At 41.0% G+C, this 26,901-nt stretch overlaps 2 protein-coding genes across 8 annotated transcripts; both read right to left on the bottom strand.

The window, feature by feature from the left end:
* Window positions 1–83: 83 nt before the first annotated feature.
* yeats4 (YEATS domain containing 4) lies at window positions 84–2,532 on the bottom strand. The gene is made up of 7 exons (XM_058624251.1): window positions 2,308–2,532; window positions 2,078–2,197; window positions 1,646–1,712; window positions 1,107–1,201; window positions 914–1,003; window positions 461–548; window positions 84–307 (listed from the first exon to the last, which is right to left on the bottom strand). The coding sequence occupies exons 1-7, from the start codon at window positions 2,356–2,358 to the stop codon at window positions 138–140; spliced, it is 681 nt and encodes a 226-aa protein (XP_058480234.1). The 5' UTR covers window positions 2,359–2,532; the 3' UTR covers window positions 84–137.
* Window positions 2,533–4,818: 2,286 nt separating this feature from the next.
* cpsf6 (cleavage and polyadenylation specific factor 6) lies at window positions 4,819–26,271 on the bottom strand. 7 transcript variants are annotated; one of them, XM_058624153.1, is made up of 11 exons: window positions 26,138–26,270; window positions 23,991–24,200; window positions 23,799–23,902; window positions 23,362–23,507; window positions 23,063–23,239; window positions 22,165–22,272; window positions 20,829–21,324; window positions 20,604–20,719; window positions 20,334–20,487; window positions 10,204–10,404; window positions 4,819–5,455 (listed from the first exon to the last, which is right to left on the bottom strand). In XM_058624153.1, exons 1-10 carry the CDS (start codon window positions 26,195–26,197, stop codon window positions 10,218–10,220), a joined length of 1,758 nt encoding a protein of 585 aa, XP_058480136.1. In that variant the 5' UTR covers window positions 26,198–26,270; the 3' UTR covers window positions 4,819–5,455; window positions 10,204–10,217. The 7 variants fall into 7 exon arrangements, with proteins under 7 accessions (XP_058480136.1, XP_058480135.1, XP_058480134.1 ...); XM_058624152.1 differs by having other exon boundaries at window positions 20,589–20,719; XM_058624151.1 differs by having other exon boundaries at window positions 23,063–23,260.
* Window positions 26,272–26,901: the final 630 nt, after the last annotated feature.

The raw sequence follows: 26,901 nt of genomic DNA on the forward strand, positions 1-26,901 counted from the left end.
TTTACTTTACATAGAAAATGATATCAAAACAAACAAACAAAAAATCAACAACCTTTCAGTACAAAACATTTCTTTTTTTAAAATCATGGATGAGGTCAGACGCCGTGCTGAATCATCACATTCATGTGCGAGACGTGTCAGTGATCCTTGTGGTCTCCTTCCTCCTCCAGTTTCCTGATCTCTGCCTTCAGGTGGTTGATGTTCTCTCTGCTGGCTTTTAGTTTGTCCTTCAGCTCTGTTATCTCATGGCTGGTTCTTTTCTTTGCCGTTTCCATTTTCTCCTTGGTCCTCTGCTCCAGCTCAGTGACTGCAGACACAGACAGGCAGGCAGACGCACATGAAGCGTGATGATAGTATTACAACAATGTCTTATGTCTTGTGTTTGTAATTTATTGTAAGTCGCTTTGGATAAAAGCGTCTGCTAAATGACATGTAATGTAATTTCATTGTGTGTACATACACTCTGTCTCATGCTTGTATGCTCCAAGGGTGAGTTGTCTTGATGTGGTCAGTAGCTGCTGCATCATGGCTGTAGGATCCTGGAAGATCTAAAGAAATTAAGAGAAGTTAACACCTTCTATCCATCCATCTTCTACCCCTTTTTCCTTCACACAGGGTGCTGGTGCCAATCCCAGCTGACAAAGGGCAAAAGGTGGGGTACACAGTGGACAGATCGCCAGTCCATCATCACCAGGGCCACATAGAGACAAACAACCATCCATGCTCACAAACTATGGTCAATTTAGAGTGTCCAATTTGCCTAATCCACAAATCTGCAAGTTTTTGGACTGTGGGAGGAAAACAGAGAACCCAGAATAATCCCACACAAACACGAGGTCGCAAACTGTTTTCTTTTAAAGCCCAACATGTCAAATGCCAATAATAACTGGCTGCAGCATGAAAGCAGTCGTACCATTTCATCATAGAATTCAGAGACGACGGTCTTCTTCGGCATGGCACTGGAGTCGGACTGGAACAGCTTCAATAGATGGTACAGAGTCACCTAACACACAAACACAGATACACATCAATAATCAGCAGAGTGCATGTGTATCTTTATTTAATTGAGCTGGAACACATTAAAAATGATTGTGTCTAGTTCTTACAGGTCTCTCATTGGGGTCAATGAAGAAGATCTTAACAATGATCTCGAACTCGCCCCAGCCCGTCTCTGTGATCTCATATGGAGGCTTTGTCACCACTGGAAGGTACATAAACACAAGATACTCCTTTAATAATCCCACAATGGTGACATTTGCAATGTTACATGTGTTACGATGTGATACAGTGCATTAGAGGAGCTGGGCAGCTGCTAGTTAGAAACCAGCTGACTGGTCCCATGAACCCAATTTAACATAGCGCACTAAGCATGCATTATAAACACCAAGAAGTATAAAAAATGGAAAGTATAGTAATAGTAATAATATAGTATAATTAGTATATAGTAATAATAGAAAATGTGTGTAGGACACTGCACTTGTAAGATATTGGACTAATATACAGTTTAATTGCACAGTTATGTGGTGTAGTGTATTTATGGTCTGCTGAGGGCAGTGAATTAGACAGATAATTCAGTCTGGGTCACTTGTCAATTTCAACAAACTACAGGAAACAAAAACACTGTTTAATGTCAAGTTCGGCTCACCTCTCAGTGGATTACCATAACTTTCATGCAGCTTGAACTGGATCTTCTTCACATAAGCAGACATGTCCTGAAAGAAGATTGAGACACGGTCACATGCAAAATCCATAACATATAGGGCTGCAACGATTATTCAATTACTAAATTAATAATCAACTATTTAGATAATCGATTAATCGGTTTGAGTCACTCACTCATCTTCTACTGCTTTATTCTCCACATGAGGTAAGTTTTCGGAAGTTTCAGCTTCTTAAATGTGAATATTTTCTGTTTTCTTTTTGCTCCATATAACAATGAATTTGTCAAAACTGAAAAATGTTGGTGTGGGGATAAAACAAGACATAATGGATAGTTGCAGCCCTAATAAAATCCCAAATTATTTCCATTTGACAGCAAATAGGAGGATTGATTCATGAAAATATGTGGATGTCTAACCTCGTTCCTGTACGGCTTCACATAGACGGACCACTGATGTGTGTGTCCATCTTCCTCTCTCTTCTTCCCAAAGTAGCGGGCAACATTCCCAAACACTATCGGCTTTACAATAGTCACCCCCTGCAAAGTAAAGATTAGATTTTAAGATTAAATCGCTAAAATTAACGTTTTAAAAGTCCGTAAACCGCATGTTTACATATACAGCCATAGCCGGTGATATGTAACGTTACCTTAACTCGCCCCCCGGAATCTGGACCAAATTCAGTCATCTTTTTAAACATATTCCAGAAAAGCAGAGGTGAAGTGGATCCCTGGTGCGCTCTATAATATTCTTTTTTACCCAAAGCGCATATTTATGTATAATAAACCTGACATTTAAGTGTAAAAACTGTGCTACACGCGGGAGCCATCGCTATTCAAAATATAAGCCCAAACAAGCGCCGGAAGCGGCGAGTGCAACGTACTTAGTTGTCCGACAACATTGAGACAGCGAAACAAAGGTTCCAGGCCATGGAGGAAATAACGCTGGACCAAATCCCATCATCTAATTAATCATCTTATTGTTTTCACTTACTTGTTGTCAGACGTTATTTACTTTAAAGTTTGGCCTAGTTAGAAAATGAGACATGAATAAGTAAACCATACATTTGGATGTTGTTTTAGGGTATTTAAAGAAAACAGCAAGCAGTTTATTAGACTAATTTGCACACTTCAAATGGTACAGTAAACTATATTTAGGAAGATGCGAGTTGAGAGCTTTCTTAATACCCAAAGCAGTGATTAAAGCACAGCACAGTTCAAATATGTTTAAATAACTAGTGTTGGTACCAATTTAATCACTCTGTATTCGATGCCTTGCGTGGAAAAGAAAACGCCACAAAATCTCTATCATTTTAGAGGCTTTTATTTTCGTATGAAATCATTCAATTTGTTTGTTTGGTCTTTTCTGGACAGGAAAGTGATTCTCAGAAAACGTCTTCAGAATGCTCACCAGAATGAACATTAAAGCACAAACCATGATGAAGCTACAGTTAGTGTATATTTATCAGACACAAACATGACTGTAATTAATAGTCTTCAAATCATGTGGCCCTGATGAACAATCACTCTTATTATTGAATGTTAATAAAAGTTAATATTCATGATTTGAATTGAATGTTTCTAAAAAAAATCAGTTTCCAACACTTACCAGTTTTAACAAATCACTTAAATCAAAACAACATACTTTCCAACATCTTGTGTTAGTCATAGTGCCAGTCTGACTGTTTCTTCTTTTCTGCGGAACATGACGACCTGAAAACACTTACCTTTGAAACTGTGGAGAGAAATCACTACAAGGCAACTACAGTGACACCAAACAAGTCCACAAATGAAGCCACACACACAGACACACTTATACAGGCTGATGAGACAAATGCTGAAAGTGAAATTTAGTTTGCTTATGCCAGTTTAAGTATAAACAAATTAAATTAAAGCATCAGCTGTATACACCCAAAGATAATCAGTCAACCAAAACAATTAAAAGCAGAGATGTGTGCGGCTGTATTAAGTTTTAAGAAATTGTTCAAGAGAATTGACATGGTGACATTTCCCTTGTTTGTTTGCATAGATGGGTGCGTCTACGAGATTTAAACAAAAATACATCTCAGACAAATGAGTGTTTTAAGGTGGACTCAGACAAACTGTTTCCATTACAATGACCAAAAAGTCCATTCAATAGCAACAGAGAGATTATTTTTGGGGATGGTCATGGAGCTTTGAACAAACATTATGGACAAAAATAATCTTAAATAAAGAAGAAAAAAGAAAAAGAATAAATGGATTATTCACTTAAAATACTGAGGTATCGATTTTTTTTTTTTACGGTGAACATAATATCAGCCTACGGTGATATTCCTTTGTTTTGAAGTACAATGGAAACAAACAGCAATATGTCACCTCATTAAACACTCATTTACTCAAATTTTAAACCCTATAAAACCAATATATTCTATTTTACAAACCTTGAATCACAATGTTTACAATAATCAAAACTTTAGGCACGAATACAAGTCTGGTGTAGTGCACCATTTTGAAATGCCTTACCTAACACACTGTATTTGAATAACCAGCTGTGCCATACCATTTGTCAGGGTTTAAGAAAAGTACAAACAAAAACAAGTCGATCGCATAAACTTAAAAAAAATAATAATAAAAAAAAAAAGATTTGACTGCACGTTTCCACCGATGGAACAGATATTCTGAGATTGAGTCCCAATTCCAGTTAAGCTGTGACTTCAATAGTTGCACCAACAAACATTGATAAGTCGTACAAATTCATGGGATTTTACATTCACAAAACTGACAATTTGGTATGGAAATGGTCCTGCGATGACCGTTCAGTGAGGTTACACATGACTTAAACATCAGAAACCACGGTGAACATTGTTTTTTTTGGGGGCGGGTAAAGCTTTAACAGTGTGTTTTCCAAAGCTGTCAGAAAATGTGCACGTACAAGTTGACCTCAACTTGTTCAAGGTTTCCACTAAAATATTTCCCATCCAGTCAGAGAACAATGGGCATTCTCAAAATTTCTTTTACCATATAAAACACGTGTTTACGAAGAAAAACAAAAGGGTTAAAGAACCCAATAACACGTATAAGCTAAGACAAGTTTCAATATGAAAACCAGTTTGCATTCCAAAGTTTACATTTAACATAAATGAGCTAAATATATAGAGGAATTCACCAAATGCAGAGTGTACCTCAGTAAACATTTTTTATTACAACACCATCTAGTTTTTAATCAAAAGCAGAGACATTTACAAACATACTAACCATGGAAAGAATAAATGAGAATGAGAGAAGGGTGGGAGAAAACATCAAACATGTACCCTATAAAAACTTATCTTTAAACCGAATGTACACAGTACAGCGAGCCAAGGAAAATTAAAAAAAAAACAAAACAAAAAAAAAAAAACTAGGATGTAATGTTTGCGTTTTCTATTTGGGAGTCGTGCGGGGCATTTTATTATTTATTTGCAAAAAAGCATCACACATACTCATCTTCATGTCAAATAAAACATCGTAAAAACAAAAGGGCCATTTGGAAAGTTTTTTTTTTCTTTCATCTTTAGTTACCATGAGTATAGGTGTTTGGATAACATAGCCTTACACAAGTCTGGGTCCTCCATCCACTGCTCTTAGTCAGGCAGACAAGATGAAGAGACAAAGAAGGATGGGTGGACAAGGAGAGGAGAAGAGAGATGAAGGGGTGGAGGAAGAGGTGGTGGTTGTAAATCCTGTCCGGACATGCAAGGTGGAGAGGAGGCGGTGGTGGTGGTGGTGCACTGAAAGCGTTTCCTCCTTTTCCTTCCATCCATCCTTGATCCACGTGAGCTGAAAGGTGTCAAAACGAAGGGTGGAGTTTGGTTTCGAGGCAGCCCAACAGTGAACACTCCCCATCCCCACCAGTAAACCTCTACACTACACATACATATACAGTGCACACCAGGGCTGGGTTCAATTCACCATCATAACTTGGGAGTCAGGATATTGGAATTCATCCAAGTCCACTTAAAAAGGGGGCGTCTGGGGGATCAGATTTTTTTTTTCTAGTTTACAGACCGAAAAAGGTTTCCGGATTTTTTATTTAAAGAAAATTGTACAAACACATTTGTTACTCTTGTAATTCTCAGCTGATCATGTATTGCCCCCAACCCTTGCACAGACAGAAACATGTCATGCAAACTCCAACAGGAAATATCAGATGTAAAAATCTATCAGCATGGACACAGAAAACATTAAACACAACTCATCGGCTACTGAAATGTAGCTTCAGAACCGTTCATTCACAATATACATGTAGACAGTCAATGGAAACGTATATAAGGCTATTCTCTTGGGACATACAAGAGTGAATTCAAAACTTACATTACATGCTGTAACACCATTTTCCTTGCTTTGGGATTATGAAATGTGCTGGTTTTATCATTAATTAAAGCAATAATTGTATAAATGTCCAAAAATGGTTCAGAAAGCTATGCTAGCGTCTCAAATTGGTTGACAACTTATCAATAATAGATAAAATGTCATAACCTCTAATATTCGCTAAGTGTTGTGAGTACCAGCCTGAGTCAAACACTATGATTTTAACAAAAGTGCATGCAGCAATCATTGGCCCCCTTTACAACGGGCATTAAAATGCGTTGTCTGTGATCAGATTGCAACCGGATAGCGCCTGACCAAGTACAGGTGTAAATACAACCGAGGACGGATTGTTCTCCGACCTGTGAAGCCACTTTGGTGGCCGGGGACGCACTGTGACCGAATTGAACAGAAGTGTAAATGCGATACGTCTCCACTCCACCCACAACAACTACGTGAGCGGAGGTACCAGGTGTAAATGCATGTGGTAAAGTGCTATCTGATCATTATCTGATCACAGAAAACACATTCTAATGCCAGGTGTAATGGGGGCCATTGGGCCTTAAGGTAACCAAGTAAAACAGATCAAAACACAAAGCTACACGTAGCACGCATCAGACTCAGTCACACAATACTTTGCCACAACCTAGTGATGTGGTAGCCAAAAGTGGTCTTGTTTAAATGCCAATATAAAGTAAAAGCAGCAATGATAAAGTCTATTATGAAAGACAGCGGACTAAAAAGACAATCCCTTAATCATAATTAGAGCAGACAGCTGCAAATTACTTCAATACTATCAACAATTCACCACTGACCTGATGACATTACGGTTTAAGTTGTAATCATTTTGAATCAAGAATATTGGGGCCCTAATAATACATTTTATTTTGTAGCGTACAGACGCTAAAGAACTGGTATCGTCACTTCCTCCCCATAGGAATCAGATCAAATCAGTACATATGATTTTACATGATTCAAAGATGCAAATGAATATTGGGACTTTTTGTGGTGTTTTTCTACATGGTGCATGTTTACAGACAAAAAACTGTTCATCCCACAATCAAAGTTTTCACACAGTCATAAAAGCTACATGGTACTTCTCGTCACGTAGGAGACGAGAACATAAGTTACAAGGGGAATTGGAGCTGATCTTTCTAAATATGCCTTGTGATAAATCTGTTTATTACAAAATTGCAGTCAAACCAGGGCCAAGCAATTCAAACAGCCTGACATTTGATACTTACCATTTAAAAATAGTCACAGGTGCACAAGGACAGTGTAGAGGTATCACCTTTGCCTCTATTGTGTACTATCAACTCCTGAGAAAAGCTTACAGACCTGATAAGTTTGGAAAAGTATGTTTAGCAATTCTGCTTCCTTTGACAAAAAGCACATTATAATTGTCTTATTCTACACTTCAATTTAAGGACATCTTTCAATGTCAGATTTAGTAAATATACATAATCTCCAGACTCATTGGCAAAAATGATTACTGCTAATTTTAAACAAACTGTTTGGCCCTGGTTGGACATCAACAAATGATCTGTTTTCTTATTTCAATAGAGCCATGATCCTGTTATTTCAGCCTAGTGGAAGCACTGTGTTCCACCACAACATGAACAGATTAAACAGTATCAAAACATATAACTGGACACAACAATGCCATTCTACAATCAGGAATAAAAGCAGTAACTCTCCTGATTTACATACTGTGTGATGTCAGACTGAACGCAAAGGCAGATTTCGGACATAATCATTCGGACAATGAACAAATTTGGCTTTTATATCATGTTACATACTGAATATTGCCCACTTCCTTTAGATCTCAACTTATTGATATACAGTTTGGCATCTTTACATTACCAAATGTTATTTGGACTTGAACCCACTGGGGATCTCTTATAAATCAATGAATCTAAGATGCGTTTCTAAAGGAGAATGTAGAAGCTCTAATTTAACTGCTACTATTGGAACTGCAGAGGTCTATAAAATCTCAGCAGCGTTGAAAATGTGCAAATTATGCAAGTGAATAAACATTCAAACAATATTAGAAAAACACTTTGTCAAGAGGTTCCCAGTGGGCACAAGTCACTTCTCATGAAACAAATCATCTTTGAGTTGAACAGAGGTGAGATTAACTGAGCTTGCATTGACAGCTAAAGGTTTACACAGCTCTACACAAGAACACATGACAGATTACTGAGACAGTCACGATGTCACATTGTTTTGGTACGAGTTCAGCCAACTTTCAATGTTCAGCAACTCCACAAGCAAAACCACCCCAGGTAATATTTCACAGGATTAGAGGAACTTAAAAAACCCCACTCATTTGCAAATACTGTATCAAACATACAGAACATACATTCCGCTCCATGGGTGCAACTTAAGACATTTAAGTGCCAAGAATGAAGCTTATTTTAAGTCAAATTGAATGAAATATTATTTGGGGTGATGCACAACTATACAGAGATGCTGAAGGTCCCATACACCCTATTACACTGTGCTCTACAAGGACTGGTTTACGCAACGACATATCTAAACGCGTGGCAGAGCGACACAAAACATTTCAATGTCAGTATATCATCTGCTGTTCCAAAAATGTACAAAAGGTTATGTTTGTCAACCCACATGTGACACAATGGAAGAAAGCATCTTCCCACAAATTATACAAAATATTTGTGTAACCCTAAAACCGAGAATCCATGAAAACACTAGCACCATTTGCCGAAAAGTATTAACCTCAAATAGTATGACAGCAGCGCACACGTTTTGTAAAAAGCTACAATTACAACTCATCTAAAAATCATCCAAAAAAGCCATCCATTATCCTACGAGCCAAAATATGAAGGCAAAGTAGCACTACAGCCCAAATGTAAATCATCAACCTCAATAAAAGTCACATGAAAGAAAAATATCAAAATACTACAACTCATTAGTAAAATACAAAGGAACATACAAACAATGATTTTGTTGTATTAAGATTAAGAATTGTTTGGATTTTTCATGTACTGCATATATTTGACAAGTTGACAGATCAAATGATGGTTCTTTTTAATTGAACTGTCTCATACAATGACATTATCAACAATGACCTGGATTAAGGTACAAAGGCTTGGACTTTGAAAGCAGTGATTTTACTATCTTAATTACCCAATATGTGCATTAACTGCATCAGAATTGGGACATCACACTGACAGCAATGTTGTTGGAACACGATATGAAACAGGCATGAATATGTTTTACTTCACCTCAATGTCTGAATTTGAGGGAAAATGGCTCAGAGGCAAGAAAAACTAAGCTACAAATAACTGCATTTTGCACAAAATGCCAAGATATATTAGTCATGCAAATACGGCATCATTACATTGTCAAATTATTTTGTATCCCAAACAAAATCAATTCACTTGTCAACATAGCATTGATATATTTTCAGCATTTAATAAAAATGAATATCAAAATGTATACAACATTACTATAAACCAAACATTTACCATGTATAAATACAATCAGATGTACAGACCATACAAATCGCTGTATCACTACAAGATATTGTGCAAAATGAATGGGAGAGAGTGACATCTGAAACTAGCCAACCAGGCACCACTATTCAAAAGGACACTGACAAACCTTCTCAGAGGTCACAATACATTTGAATTAGCTGTAAACGTACATAATAAAAAAGCCACAGCAATAAATCTGATATTTATCCCAGGAAATTATTAAACTTTCGATCCACTGCTGGTAAAATGTACTGCTGGTAAAATCCAAATTCAGATTATCCCCACTTTTTCAAGCCAATCTTATGTTTTCATTTTTGCAGAGGTGAGTTTGCCAAATGTAGAATGCAAAATAGCATCAGGTTAGTGCTGCGTTATGGCTTCACTGAGATCTTATATACATGTATTTTGTCATTTATTTAGCAGAATACATTAAGTGGCTACTGAATTTAATTATTAACCAGCCTTTGAGACCTGTAGGCTAAAAAATAACAGGTCACTTTCAAGACACTGCCAGTGTTTTCTCCATTTTTTGGACAGTGGTTTGAAATAAAACTAACTGAAACCAAAGCACTTACCTGATACCTACCCGAGTGATAAAAGCTTCTCTCATTGTAGGTTGAGGCCTTAAACAGTCTGGCTTGACCGAGGTCCAAGACAAATACGGTCATGATACAGACAAGAAGAGGGTTTATGACAAAGGAAAATGAAGTCTATACCAACCTCTACGTCCTCGCTTAGCGGTGTCTGTACTCCCTCTCCCTCTCTCTTTCGCGGTCTCTGTCCCGGTCTCTCTCGCGATGGCGATCCCTCTCCCGGCTGCGTTCTCGGTAGTAGTCCTCGTGCCTGTCGCGGCTGCGGGATTTGTGGCGTCGGCTCTTTTCTCTGGAGCGGCTGTGGTCGCGTTCTCTGGAGCGCTCTCGCCTGGCAGAGACAAACGGGCATGTGTTTCAAGCATTCTAATACAAATAAAATAACTAGTACCGCGCGCGGTTCTGAACGGGTTCGAGCCGACCCACGCGGGTCGCCGTGTGCCACGGCTCCCCGCGTGCCTCGCGCTCTCACCCGTTCATTCACCGCGCGCGGTACTAGTTATTTCCAGTACTAGTTATTTTCAGTACTAGTTATTTTCAGCGGCGTCCCCACGCATGTCGATCCAAATTTCGGGGGGGATCGGGCAACGTATGGCAAAGTTATAGGGCACTTCCTGTTTAAAATGGCAGACTTCCTGTTCGGTCAAGTGCGTGTCCGTAAACGTGTTCAGGGAACTTCCCTTGTCTTACATATCAAGTTTTGTGCAGATCGGATAATCTTAGAGTTTACTTCCTGTTTCGGACATTCCACTTCCTGTTAGGAGGTCATCTCTTGCAGACATGCTCAGGACAGGTCCCTGGTGTCACATAAAATGTTTCGTGCAAATCGGACAACGTACGGCAAAGTTAGAGGGCACTTCCTGTTTAAAATGGCCGACTTCCTGTTTGTCTCCGGCAACATGTTCAGGGAAGGTCCCGTAACTCACATATCTAGTTTCGTGTCAATCGGACAACGTAAGACTTTACTTCCTGTTTCGGGCGTTCCACTTCCTGTAGGGAGGTGACCTTTTACGGACATGCTCAGGACAGGTCCCTGGTGTCACATATAAGGTTTTGTGCAGATCGGACAACGTACGGCAAAGTTAGAGGGCACTTCCTGTTTAAAATGGCCGACTTCCTGTTCGGTCAACGGCGTCTCCGTAAACATGTTCAGGGAAGGTCCAGTAACTCACATATCTAGTTTCGTGTCAATCGGACAATGTAAGACTTTACTTCCTGTTTCGGGCGTTCCACTTCCTGTAGGGAGGTGACCTTTTACGGACATGTTGAGGAAGGGTCTGGGGTCCCACATACTAAGTTTCAAGTGGATACAACAATCCCTGTTGGAGCAGCATCAAAAACTATAAATGTAATTCTGTCTGCTGTCACCGGGGGGCGCTGTATTTGAAAATGAATATTTTCATAAAGACGTGTTCAGGGCCGGACTGTCATCAATCCTTGCAAGTTTGGTTCAGATCGGACCAGGATTGGCAAAGTTGTAACAGTTTGTTTTTTTAGAATTTTCTACCACCACCAGGAGGCGCTGTTTTCAAAATGTACCGTTTCAGCAACATAGTCGTGTTCAGCAACTAACCATCATCAACTATAGCAAGTTTGGTTGGGATCAGACCTTCCATCGCGAAGTTATAAGAGTTTCATTGTCTGTTATGAAAAATTATTATTATCTCCAATTTTGGCGCCCCCTATCTCGTACGCCATACAATATTTTAAAAAGCTTTTGATAACTTTTGATGCTCAACTCGTCCACATTGATCTCACCAAGTTTGAAGGTGATCGCACAAAAGCTCTAGGAGGAGATAATTGAAATACAAGCTGTCATATTGTCTACTGTCACCAGGGGGCGCTGTTTTCGAAATTTAATATTTTCATATAGACTTCTTTAGGGCCGGACTATCATCAATCCTAGCAAGTTTGGTTCAGATCGGACCAGGATTCACGAAGTTGTAGCAGTTTGATTTTTTGTCCCAAAAATCCGACTTTGCGTCGTTGCCATGGCAACACCGTTAAACGATTTGTCGTCATATTGATCACGCATCATCTACCATGTGTTTTGACTGTTGTCACCAATTTTGAGTGCGGTACGATTACCTGTGTAAAAGTTATTCCCGAAATCGTAAAAAAACTCTTTTTTTGTGTATTTTCTTTCACCACAAGGAGGCGCTGTTTTCAAACTTCACCGTTTTTTCATAGACGTCTTCAGCCATGGCCCAGCATCAATCATAGCAAGTTTGGTTCGGATCGGACCTTCCATCGCAAAGTTATAAGAGTTTTGTTTTTCTGATGCGAAACATCAGAATCATCACGAACTTTGCCGCCCCCTATCTCGTGCGCCATGTGACATTTGAAAAAACTTTTGATACCGTGAGCTCCTCAACTGGTCCACAGGGACCTCACCAAGTTTGAAGGTGATCGCACGAAAACTCTAGGAGGAGTTAGTTCAAATACCATTGCTGCGAATTCGCCAAAATCGCCAAAAAATGGCCAATCAACCCAAGATGGCGGATTTCCTGTTGGGTTTGGATCATGGTCATAATGTAATTTTTTCTTCATCCTGACCCACTACACATGTGTACCGAATTTCGGGCATGTGCGATAATTGTGTTGGTCATGGTGAATTTTGACAGGTCGCTTCGCACGTTTTGGCCCCTCCCACATTCAATTTTCGACGCACATTCCCCGAACCTTTTTCAGACGTAAATTTACACCAGGATTGATGCGGTCACAAAAATCTGTGAGTTTTGGGGTATGGGAAAGGCCTCAAAAAGGCGATTTACTTTAAGGAATAATAAGAATAACTAGTACCGCACGCGGTTCTGAACGGGTTCGAGCCGACCCACGCGGGTCGCCGTGTGCCACGGCTCCCCGCGTGCCTCGCGCTCTCACCCGTTCATTCACCGCGTGCGGTACTAGTTATTTTCAGTACTAGTTATTTTCAGTACTAGTTATTTTCAGCGGCGTCCCCGCGCATGTCGTTCCAAATTTCGAGGGGGATCCGGCAACGTATGGCAAAGTTATAGGGCACTTCCTGTTTAAAATGGCAGACTTTCTGTTCGGTCAAGTGCGTGTCCGTAAACGTGTTCAGGGAACTTCCCTTGTCTTACATATCAAGTTTTGTGCAGATTGGATAATCTTGGAGTTTACTTCCTGTTTCGGGCATTCCACTTCCTGTTGGGAGGTCATCTCTTGCAGACATGCTCAGGACAGGTCCCTGGTGTCACATAAAATGTTTCGTGCAAATCGGACAACATACGGCAAAGTTAGAGGGCACTTCCTGTTTAAAATGGCCAACTTCCTGTTCGTCTCCGTAAACGTGTTCAGGGAAGTTCCCTTGTCTTACATATCAAGTTTTGTTCAGATCGGACAATGTAAGACTTTACTTCCTGTTTCGGGCGTTCCACTTCCTGTAGGGAGGTGACCTTTTACGGACATGCTCAGGACAGGTCCCTTAACTCACATATAAGGTTTTGTGCAGATCGGACAACGTACGGCAAAGTTAGAGGGCACTTCCTGTTTAAAATGGCCGACTTCCTGTTCGGTCAACGGCGTCTCCGTAAACATGTTCAGGGAAGGTCTGGTAACTCACATATCTAGTTTCGTGTCAATCGGACAATGTAAGACTTTACTTCCTGTTTCGGGCGTTCCACTTCCTGTAGGGAGGTGACCTTTTACGGACATGTTGAGGAAGGGTCTGGGGTCCCACATACTAAGTTTCAAGTGGATACAACAATCCCTGTTGGAGCAGCATCAAAAACTATAAATGTAATTCTGTCTGCTGTCACCAGGGGGCGCTGTATTTGAAAATGAATATTTTCATATAGACGTGTTCAGGGCTGGACTGTCATCAATCCTTGCAAGTTTGGTTCAGATCGGACCAGGATTGGCAAAGTTGTAACAGTTTGTTTTTTTAGAATTTTCTACCACCACCAGGAGGCGCTGTTTTCAAAATGTACCGTATCAGCAACACAGTCGTCTTCAGCAACTAACCATCATCAACTATAGCAAGTTTGGTTGGGATCAGACCTTCCATCGCGAAGTTATAAGAGTTTCATTGTCTGTTATGAAAAATTATTATTATCTCCAATTTTGGCGCCCCCTATCTCGTACGCCATACAATATTTTAAGAAGCTTTTGATAACTTTTGATGCTCAACTCGTCCACATTGATCTCACCAAGTTTGAAGGTGATCGCACAAAAGCTCTAGGAGGAGATAATTGAAATACAAGCTGTCATATTGTCTGCTGTCACCAGGGGGCGCTGTTTTCGAAATTTAATATTTTCATATAGACGTCTTTAGGGCCGGACTATCATCAATCCTAGCAAGTTTGGTTCAGATCGGACCAGGATTCACGAAGTTGTAGCAGTTTGATTTTTTGTCCCAAAAATCCGACTTTGCGTCGTTGCCATGGCAACACCGTTAAACGATTTGTCGTCATATTGATCACGCATCATCTACCATGTGTTTTGACTGTTGTCACCAATTTTGAGTGCGGTACGATTATCTGTGTAAAAGTTATTCCCGAAATCGTAAAAAAACTTTTTTTTTGTGTATTTTCTTTCACCACAAGGAGGCGCTGTTTTCAAACTTCACCGTTTTTTCATAGACGTCTTCAGCCATGGCCCATCATCAATCATAGCAAGTTTGGTTCGGATCGGACCTTCCATCGCAAAGTTATAAGAGTTTTTTTTTTCTGATGCGAAACATCAGAATCATCACGAACTTTGCCGCCCCCTATCTCGTGCGCTGTGCGACATTTGAAAAAACTTTTGATACCGTGAGCTCCTCAACTGGTCCACAGGGACCTCACCAAGTTTGAAGGTGATCGCACGAAAACTCTAGGAGGAGTTAGTTCAAATACCATTGCTGCGAATTCGCCAAAATCGACAAAAAATCGCCAATCAACCCAAGATGGCGGACTTCCTGTAGGTTTCACGGGAAAGTCGTCATCGACTTTTTTGACCGTCCCCACCTAATGAACGTGTGTACCAAGTTTCGTTCACGTACGTTAAACCCGACATGAGTTGACCTAATAGAAGTTTTTTGCGTGACTTTTTAGCCCCTCCCACCTCCAATTTTCCACGCATTTTCCCCGAACGACTTTCAGACGTAAATTTACACCAGGATTGATGCGGTCACAAAAATCTGTGAGTTTTGGGGTATGGGAAAGGCCTCAAAAATGCGATTTACTTTTAGGAATAATAATAATAATAATAACTAGTACCGCGCGCGGTTCTGAACGGGTTCGAGCCGACCCACGCGGGTCGCCGTGTGCCACGGCTCCCCGCGTGCCTCGCGCTCTCACCCGTTCATTCACCGCGCGCGGTACTAGTTATTTTCAGTACTAGTTATTTTCAGCGGCGTCCCCGCGCATGTCGATCCAAATTTCAGGGGGGATCGGGCAACGTATGGCAAAGTTATAGGGCACTTCCTGTTTAAAATGGCCAACTTCCTGTTCGGTCAAATGCGCGTCCGTAAACGTGTTCAGGGAAGTTCCCTTGTCTTACATATCAAGTTTTGTTCAGATCGGACAATCTTAGAGTTTACTTCCTGTTTCGGGCATTCCACTTCCTGTTGGGAGGTCATCTTTTGCAGACATGCTCAGGATAGGTCCCTGGTGTCACAAATAAGGTTTCATGCAAATCGGACCACGTACGGTAAAGTTAGAGGGTACTTCCTGTTTAAAATGGCCAACTTCCTGTTCGTCTCTGGAAACATGTTCAGGGAAGGTCCCGTAACTCACATATCTAGTTTTGTGTCAATCGGACAATGTAAGACTTTACTTCCTGTTTCGGGCGTTCCACTTCCTGTAGGGAGGTGACCTTTTACGGACATGCTCAGGACAGGTCCCTGGTGTCACATATAAGATTTTGTGCAAATCGGACAACGTACGTCAAAGTTAGAGGGCACTTCCTGTTTAAAATGGCCGACTTCCTGTTCGTCTCCGGAAACATGTTCAGGGAAGGTCCCGTAACTCACATATCTAGTTTCTTGTCAATCGGACAATGTAAGACTTTACTTCCTGTTTCGGGCGTTCCACTTCCTGTAGGGAGGTGACCTTTTACGGACATGTTGAGGAAGGGTCTGGGGTCCCACATACTAAGTTTCAAGCGGATACAACAATCCCTGTTGGAGCAGCATCAAAAACTATAAATGTAATTCTGTCTGCTGTCACCAGGGGGCGCTGTATTTGAAAATGAATATTTTCATATAGACGTGTTCAGGGCCGGACTGTCATCAATCCTTGCAAGTTTGGTTCAGATCGGACCAGGATTAGCAAAGTTGTAACAGTTTGTTTTTTTAGAATTTTCTACCACCACCAGGAGGCGCTGTTTTCAAAATGTACCGTTTCAGCAACATAGTCGTCTTCAGCAACTAACCATCATCAACTATAGCAAGTTTGGTTGGGATCAGACCTTCCATCGCGAAGTTATAAGAGTTTCATTGTCTGTTATGAAAAATTATTATTATCTCCAATTTTGGCGCCCCCTATCTCTTACGCCATACAATATTTTAAAAAGCTTTTGATAACTTTTGATGCTCAACTCGTCCACATTGATCTCACCAAGTTTGAAGGTGATCGCACAAAAGCTCTAGGAGGAGATAATTGAAATACAAGCTGTCATATTGTCTGCTGTCACCAGGCGGCGCTGTTTTCGAAATTGAATATTTTCATATAGACGTCTTTAGGGCCGGTTTATCATCAATCCTAGCAAGTTTGGTTCAGATCGGACCAGGATTCGCGAAGTTGTAGCAGTTTGATTTTTTGTCCCAAAAATCCGACTTTGCGTCGTTGCCATGGCAACACCGTTAAACGATGTGTCGTCATATTGATCACGCATCATCTACCATGTGTTTTGACTGTTGTCACCAATTTTGAGTGCGGTACGATTATCTGTGTAAAAGTTATTCCCGAAATCGTAAAAAAACTTTTTTTTTGTGTATTTTCTTTCACCACAAGAAGGCGCTGTTTTCAAACTTCACCGTTTTTTCATAGACGTCTTCAGCCATGGCCCATCATCAATCGTAGCAAGTTTGGTTCGGATCGGACCTTCCATCGCAAAGTTATAAGAGTTTTGTTTTTCTGATGCGAAACATCAGAATCATCACGAACTTTGCCGCCCCCTATCTCGTGCGCCATGCGACATTTGAAAAAACTTTTGATACCGTGAGCTCCTCAACTGGTCCACAGGGACCTCGCCGAGTTTGAAGGTGATCGCACAAAAACTCTAGGAGGAGTTAGTTCAAATACCATTGCTGCGAATTCGCCAAAATCGCCAAAAAATGGCCAATCAACCCAAGATGGCGGATTTCCTGTAGGTTTCACGGGAAAGTCGTCATCGACTTTTTTGACCGTCCCCACCTAATGAACGTGTGTACCAAGTTTCGTTCACGTACGTTAAACCCGACATGAGTTGACCTAATAGAAGTTTTTTGCGTGACTTTTTAGCCCCTCCCACCTCCAATTTTCCACGCATTTTCCCCGAACGACTTTCAGACGTAAATTTACACCAGGATTGATGCGGTCACAAAAATCTGTGAGTTTTGGGGTATGGGAAAGGCCTCAAAAATGCGATTTACTTTTAGGAATAATAATAATAACTAGTACCGCGCGCGGTTCTGAACGGGTTCGAGCCGACCCACGCGGGTCGCCGTGTGCCACGGCTCCCCGCGTGCCTCGTGCTCTCACCCGTTCATTCACCGCGCGCGGTACTAGTTATTTTCAGTACTAGTTATTTTCAGTACTAGTTATTTTCAGTACTAGTTATTTTCAGTACTAGTTATTTTCAGCGGCGTCCCTGCGCATTTCGTTCCAAATTTCGAGGGGGATCGGGCAACGTTTGACAAAGTTATAGGGCACTTCCTGTTTAAAATGGCAGACTTCCTGTTCGGTCAAGTGCGTGTACGTAAACGTGTTCAGGGAACTTCCCTTGTCTTACATATCAAGTTTTGTGCAGATCGGATAATCTTAGAGTTTACTTCCTGTTTCGGGCATTCCACTTCCTGTTGGGAGGTCATCTCTTGCAGACATGCTCAGGACAGGTCCCTGGTGTCACATAAAAGGTTTCGTGCAAATCGGACAACGTACGGCAAAGTTAGAGGGCACTTCCTGTTTAAAATCGCCAACTTCCTGTTCGTCTCTGTAAACGTGTTCAGGGAAGTTCCCTTGTCTTACATATCAAGTTTTGTTCAGATCGGACAATGTAAGACTTTACTTCCTGTTTCGGGCGTTCCACTTCCTGTAGGGAGGTGACCTTTTACGGACATGCTCAGGACAGGTCCCTGGTGTCACATATAAGGTTTTGTGCAGATCGGACAACGTACGGCAAAGTTAGAGGGCACTTCCTGTTTAAAATGGCCGACTTCCTGTTCGGTCAACGGCGTCTCCGTAAACATGTTCAGGGAAGGTCCCGTAACTCACATATCTAGTTTCGTGTCAATCGGACAATGTAAGACTTTACTTCCTGTTTCGGGCGTTCCACTTCCTGTAGGGAGGTGACCTTTTACGGACATGTTGAGGAAGGGTCTGGGGTCCCACATACTAAGTTTCAAGCGGATACAACAATCCCTGTTGGAGCAGCATCAAAAACTATAAATGTAATTCTGTCTGCTGTCACCAGGGGGCGCTGTATTTGAAAATGAATATTTTCATATAGACGTGTTCAGGGCCGGACTGTCATCAATCCTTGCAAGTTTGGTTCAGATCGGACCAGGATTAGCAAAGTTGTAACAGTTTGTTTTTTTAGAATTTTCTACCACCACCAGGAGGCGCTGTTTTCAAAATGTACCGTTTCAGCAACATAGTCGTCTTCAGCAACTAACCATCATCAACTATAGCAAGTTTGGTTGGGATCAGACCTTCCATCGCGAAGTTATAAGAGTTTCATTGTCTGTTATGAAAAATTATTATTATCTCCAATTTTGGCGCCCCCTATCTCGTACGCCATACAATATTTTAAAAAGCTTTTGATAACTTTTGATGCTCAACTCGTCCACATTGATCTCACCAAGTTTGAAGGTGATCGCACAAAAGCTCTAGGAGGAGATAATTGAAATACAAGCTGTCATATTGTCTGCTGTCACCAGGGGGCGCTGTTTTCGAAATTGAATATTTTCATATGAACGTCTTTAGGGCCGGACTATCATCAATCCTAGCAAGTTTGGTTCAGATCGGACCAGGATTCACGAAGTTGTAGCAGTTTGATTTTTTGTCCCAAAAATCCGACTTTGCGTCGTTGCCATGGCAACACCGTTAAACGATTTGTCGTCATATTGCTCACGCATCATCTACCATGTGTTTTGACTGTTGTCACCAATTTTGAGTGCGGTACGATTATCTGTGTAAAAGTTATTCCCGAAATCGTAAAAAAACTTTTTTTTGGTGTATTTTCTTTCACCACAGGGAGGCGCTGTTTTCAAACTTCACCGTTTTTTCCAAAAACGTCTTCAGCCATGGCCCATCATCAATGGTAGCAAGTTTGGTTTGGATCGGACCTTCCATCGCAAAGTTATAAGAGTTTTGTTTTTCTGATGCGAAACATCAGAATCATCACGAACTTTGCCGCCCCCTATCTCGTGCGCCGTGCGACATTTGAAAAAACTTTTGATACCGTGAGCTCCTCAACTGGTCCACAGGGACCTCACCAAGTTTGAAGGTGATCGCACGAAAACTCTAGGAGGAGTTAGTTCAAATACCATTGCTGCGAATTCGCCAAAATCGCCCAAAAATCGCCAATCAACCCAAGATGGCGGATTTCCTGTAGGTTTCACGGGAAAGTCGTCATCGACTTTTTTGACCGTCCCCACCTAATGAACGTGTGTACCAAGTTTCGTTCACATACGTTAAACCCGACATGAGTTGACCTAATAGAAGTTTTTTGCGTGACTTTTTAGCCCCTCCCACTTCCAATTTTCCACGCATTTTCCCCGAACGACTTTCAGACGTAAATTTACACCAGGATTGATGCGGTCACAAAAATCTGTGAGTTTTGGGGTATGGGAAAGGCCTCAAAAATGCGATTTACTTTTAGGAATAATAATAATAATAATAATAATAATAATAATCTTTTGCATTTCAATAGGGTTCTTGCAACCTTGTTGCTCGAACCCTAATAATAATCTTTTGCATTTCAATAGGGTTCTTGCAACCTTGTTGCTCGAACCCTAATAATAATAATCCTTCCAGTTTCAATAGGTTTCTTGCAACCTTGTTGCTCGAACCCTAATAAACATCATTAATATCACATTTAAGATAAAAGTCTTACCTGGAGGCAGAGCCATAGCTTTTTGATTCAATTCCATGGAGACAGTCCTGTAGGGAACTGATGAGGACCTTACAGCGGTCGTCTGCCGACACTTTAGACTGCTTTATCAGACTGATGGCGGTCACCAAGGTCTCTATGGCGCTTCCATAATCAGCTTGAGAGAGAACAAATGGTTGGATTAAAGTTTTAATACATGTTTTCAAACTTCTGTGTTCCCGACAATGTGCTCAAAGTAGAAAGTTGAATTCTTTGTACATGTATGCTTGTTACCTGCACTAGCATCCGACACAGCCCTGGATATGGCACTGGAGGAGATGGCTCTGTTTCTGTTCATGATCTCCTCAAATTCTGCCTCGCTCAGAGGCGTCCGTGAGGCCTCCATCTCCCTAAAAACACCAAAAACAACACACATGGTTCATGACAAATAATATATCACAGTCTAAAGTTCTCGTTCTTAATATATAACGGCAACATAATGCCATCGCATTTTCTTACCGGCCTCCAGGACCATAGTCTCCTCTCTCATATGGTGGTGGGCGTCCGTATGGGTCGTTTGGACCTGGGGGCCCTCTGCTGTCATTGGGGGGCATGTTGTTGTTGCCAGGTGGGGGAAAGAAAGCAGGATTGACATGTGGGGCTGGTGGCGGTCCACCTGGTGGTGGGCCTGGCATGTGTGGTGGTGGCGCCAAGGCCATGGGGGGTCCAATGGGACCTGGGGGACGTGGAGGGAACGGTCCTGGTGGTGGACCCTGTTGAGGGGGTGGGGGACCAGGAGGAGGGCCATAACCTGGTGGAGGGGGGCCTGGAGGCAAGGGTCCCATGGGTGGCTGACCAAATTGTCCAGGAAAGAGAACAGGAAGAGGAGGCCTGTCACCACGATTTGGAGGACCAGAGAGGGGAGGGGGGAGGCCCTGTCCAGGCGGTGGAGGTCCTGGAGGGCCGGGGGGTCCAGGTGGACCAGGAGGGGGGCGTGGGGGACCCTGCATGCCGCCTAAAATAGAACACAAGGCAGAAAAGCAGATGAAAATGATTATTTATGCGCAGCAGAGACAACATCGTCTTTGGGTACGTGGTAACAAGTGTTAAAAAAACAAAGAAAAAAAAAGGAAGACATTCTACATATCTGCCCAACCAATTCGTCGGCCATGCTCTAATTAACATGTTGAATTAGCCAGTGTTTATTTTATGTATTCATTTTCATGTTTTTTAACCATGATAATGACAGACAGATTCAAAAGGAAGCCATAGCTATAGGGAACAACTGGGGAATGACCAAAATAAAGTTGAAAATTAAATTAGATGGCAACAAAACAGATGAGGACATACACTCAAAAATAAATTGTTTTAAATGGCTATTTAAGTGCCAGTTTCTTCATTCAGCTTTGATTCGGAATACAGTTTTCTCATTGTCACACAATTTTCCATACATCTCTTGGAGAACTGCATTAAGGACCTGTGCTAAAACCTTTCGATATAGAGCCAACAACACATCCTTTGAGGATTTGAACCCAAATACAGAGGTTCTGTATGCATGCTGACAAAAAAGACAGTGTGGAGATTATGAAGCACATTGTAGTGTGCAGTATGTCCTGACGTGTGCTACTTAAAGATGAGCTCCTTTACTGGTGTTTCACATTCACATCTAAATATTTCATCTGGCCTCATTAAAGACCTACAGTTTTAGAGGGGAACTGTCCATTTGGGGATTTGTATAGCTTTGATCAACTCAGCCGTCTTTACAACAACTTCACATTTCAATGGCACAACTTTTTCCAATATAAATATTAAGGCTCGGACAAATCAATCCATGAGATCAATTGAGGTGTTTCACCTCTGCCACGCCAGCTCCCGTTCCTGCCCCCCGGCGGGAAGGGATTGAAATTCATATCCATCAGAGGGCCATCTTGGTGCCTAATAAGATCTGGTGTCATCCCCGAGCCTAATGGGGAAGAAAGCAAACCAATCACAACTCTATCCGTTACAAAAATTCTGCCAATCAACTGAAGGCCTTTCACAGCCCAACAGCATGGGCACCAGCCACAAAGCAAGTAAAAGTGTAAGGTAGTTAATGCAGGTTTGAAGGCGAGGCTGGTAGTTTGCCAAGTGAAATCTGCAAGCAAATTGCTCGTCAAGGAATGGTGCTGGAAAATGTCAGTGAGCAGAAACACTGTAGCTAGGGGGGATTTTTTTATTTTATTTGTTCAACTCAAAGTGAAGAGGGACAACAACGACAAACCAGACAGGGAGAGATGCATGCAAAGACATCGCTCTGCCAGAAAGGCTTTAAAGGAGAACGTTCTTTGATTTGGATCGCACACTACAGCAGACTCATCTTGGTTTTTACTAAGAAACAGCAGATAAGCAAAGCCTGGCCTGTGCCTTTTCAAGGCACTGTAATGATTTCATTATTTTAACACTGATCGATATAGCATCATCACATAAATGGCGTAAACAAAAAAATCCAGAGCATGACAGACACAACTTATGAACAATTTATGAGATGAATTTCAACCCTGAGACTATATTTTTTTTATAGTATTTATGTATTGTATTGTGCATCTCCAAATAAAAAAAAAAACTGCTGAGTTTTCACAACCTAGCAGACCGGATCAGGATATATGTCTTGGATTCACCTTTTTATGATATCAAAATCTAACATTCAACAAGGTCCTATAACTTGAGAACGCTATATAAAACATTATGGCACATATGGGTGTCCCCAAACTAACCAGGAAAGTGTGGCGGTGGTCCTCCCGGTCCAACAGGACCAGGGAACCGGTCTCCTCCAGGAGGGGATGGTCCAGGGAATCTGCCCCTGCCTCGGCTACCCATAGGGAAGCCACCACGAAGGCCTACACCAGGGGGACCCGCTTTACCCTCACCAGACATCTGACCCGTTTGAGTGCCTGTGAAATGACAATACTCACCTTAACACATCATATTTGAGAAATATGTGTGCTGTGAGCGCACTAACAAAAATAGTCAAACACTTGGATTTGAAATTCTTGAAAGGTGCGGTCACACTCACTTTTGCGTGACTGCATCTCAAACTGGCTGAGTGACTGTTTGTTGCATGGTGTGACGATGGGATTTTGACCATGGAGCTCCCTCTTTGAGAGGAGATCCATTAACTTCCTGGACGATGCCTCTGAGCCCACACACACCAGGGCAAACCTGAGAAACAAATACAGGACATAAGCTATCACCTCTGCACTCAAACTATTTTACCACTAGTTTAATTTGTTTTTAGTAATTAACTTATAACAGACTTGATACAGAAATATCACCACATACAATTTCCAAATCTATAGACTACTACAGACAATTCTGCACTGCATCATATATTGCAATTATCTGATTTAAAGTGACATTTCTTCAATCTGACAAGATAATTTGTATATTAATCGGCTGCAAGATATTGTTATCTTTAACTTAGTGCGATCAAAATGCACAAAATAAACTCACCCCTTTGACTGGCCATTGGCTCTGTTTTCAAAAAACTTGATCTCTATCAAATCAGAAATTCCTATCACTTGGATGGCTTCTGTCAAGTCCTCATCTGTTGTCCACTGCATTAGAGAAGACAACAAGATTAGTAAATCCATAGCAATTTGCTTCCTTTGATATTCATGTCAATTGATTGTGAACTTTACCCACCCATGTGAGGTTTCCTATGTAAAGGGCGATCCTTTTTCCTGTGTAGGTGTACACCACATTGGGTGGGTTGCTCTTTCCTCCATCTGAACCACCTGGTGCAGGCAACGCGTCCAGGTAATCGCGGTCCTCTGGAGCATCGCCATTATTGGCCGATGGTGAGATTACATCATCATAAAGGTCGATCTGCTCGTGAACCTGATAGTCACTTTCCTGTTAAGCACAACAGAAAAAGTGGTCAGACACTTATAGACCATGGTAATATTTTAACAGAAACAAAAACGGGGAGGAAGACAGATAAATCATTGCAGTTTACACCTTTACTAACATGACTTATTACGTGGCTTAGTTCATTACTCGACTCTGGTCAATAGCAACATTGCGATGCCTGTTATTTCTGTTTTACAGACCTTTGTCAATCACACCAGGGGCCTTTTAATTATAACTGTGTATAACTTGTAACTTGTCAGAGACATCTTAGCCACAATGGAAGATCTCCCTCATATTAACTTAAATATATGTAGTGTAAGCATAGAGCAAATTTGTAGTGACATAATCTGCATTTTTCATTATTTCTTCATTGCTTTAGGATGCAGTTGATGTATACAATAGTCCTACTGCTCTTAGCGCTTCATGTAATGCATTGCAGCTACTGAACTTGGTTTGCCAGAGGCACAGCGTTTAAATAAAAACCGGCTGACGATGCATCAACAATAAAATTCTCCTTTTGGCTTCCTGCTTTTGGGGTTACCACAGCAGATCATCTGCCTGCATCTTGCCCTATCCATTGTGTCCTCCTCTGCTACACCAACTGTCCGTGTGTCCTCCTTCACAAGCTCTATTGCATGAACCTCGTCTGTGGTGTTCCTCTTGTACTCCTACCCAGCAGCTCCATCTATGACATCCTTTGCCCAACATAAGCACTATCCCTCCTCTGCATGTGAACAAACCATCTCAACTGTGGCTATCTTACCTTATGTCCAAACTGTTCAACCTGATTATTAACAACTAAAGTCATCTAAAAAAAGTGTAGATGCTAGAAGGTAGCACACAAAATTTAGTACTAAAATAGGCATAATCAAACCAGTATGCACCGAGATTTGAGTTGATCCAATATAATATCTATGCATTTTTGTACCTCTGTGATATAAAAACAAAACCACTCACATCTTTGTGATTGTGACTTTATTAAATGACAATGGTGTCATTTGTCCCACACTGTTACAGTGTGTTCTGCTGAAAAAGCCACTAAAGATGGTAGGTTTGGAGCATATAACCATTCATTTTTATTCAAATTTTTCACAAAATACTGTGTTAATATTTATTGAGGAGAAAATACCGAAACATATTGCATTAATTGAGTGGATATAAAAGTAAAGAAATTACATATTGCATTATCGATTGTACTTATTAACCTGTGACCCAGTTTTGCTCAGTTAATAGTGTCTTCTTCACAGGCTGGTAACATGATAATAACACGGTTTGTCATTATTAATTTGCGTTGTATCGCCATTAGCCAAACAAATAGCAGTCTAGGTAAAAGAGATGTGAAATTAGTGAAGGAGCGTGTATGAAAATAAAAAAACAGCAAGCAAAACTACTACCTGCTAACAACTCACACATGCGGGAAAAAACGCTCCATCGCAACCAAACACCATACGAACATGTAACAATTAAGTAAATTTCAACCTAAGATGCGTCTATATGAATCGGCGTTACGAGAATTTAGAAACATAAATAATACATAGAGACGCAGCAAGTGGCTAACTCCAAGCTAATTTAGCGATCTGTGTTTGTTTCTCGCCGCCACCACGGGCGGCCATGCTGAGGCCCGACACCGAGGAAGACGGAGGAACAATGGAGGCGGCTATTTTGGCATGTACGCGCAGGTATTGACGATTTAAACACAATATGCATCCAAACCTACGAAACATCGCGCGACGCCTCAAATGCAGACAACTGCATACATTCGAGATTTTAGCCATTAGTGATAGCTGACGCTGCGTGTTTGCATCATGGGTGAACGGGGCCTGTAGGCGTTTGGTCTACCATACACGACATTCTTCGAACGTACAATTTAAAAGAACGTGTTACACGGATTTACAGAAACGAACAACATTGACAGAAATATGTTCAGGGTGCGCCAATACCTGGTTGAATTCCTCCTCTACGTCGGCGTAGATATCGATGTGATCCACACCGTCCGCCATTTCCTCTGACCCACCGTCTCTCTCCGCTCGGCGGTGCAGCGCTGCCACAAACAATGAGCCAGAGAGGGACAACGAGCGCCCTCTGCTGGTCAACCCCTCATTTGGAGTGGCCAGTCGCTGCCCCCTGATGGACATTGGATGTATTACATGTGGACAAGGCCATTTAGTTATACATTTATATCCTGGATATAATATCTAATATAAGATTAATTATATAATATATGATTATTAAATTATTATTATTATCATTATTATTCTTATTATAGTATACTGCTACATGTGTGCTTAACAAATGTATTAGACCATCTGCCATGAAAAGGAGAAAACATAAATACGTTTCAAAAGTTTAAAGCTAAGAATGTTACTGTTATTTATTTGGCAAATAACAAACTTAATTTACACAAATTATAGCAGCCAGAAATTAATCAAGCATAACATTCAACCACTTAAACTATTTTTTTCTTTTCAGGAAAGCAAGTAAATAAGTATAATTTGACATCTTAATCAAGAAATAATAATGTACTTTTTACAATTTTTTTCGGGATACTTTGTGAAACAGCACATTTGAAAATTCATGGATAATAACAATTATATATACACATATAGATTGTCTGTTTAGAGTATTGGGGCTTATACTATAAGATTTTAATTTACTTCTAGCAGTGTCAGGTACTGTATGCTAGAAGTGGGTTCTTCATTATAAT

The sequence above is a fragment of the Solea solea genome, chromosome 3, assembly GCF_958295425.1.
Source record: "Solea solea chromosome 3, fSolSol10.1, whole genome shotgun sequence".
NCBI lineage: Eukaryota > Metazoa > Chordata > Actinopteri > Pleuronectiformes > Soleidae > Solea > Solea solea.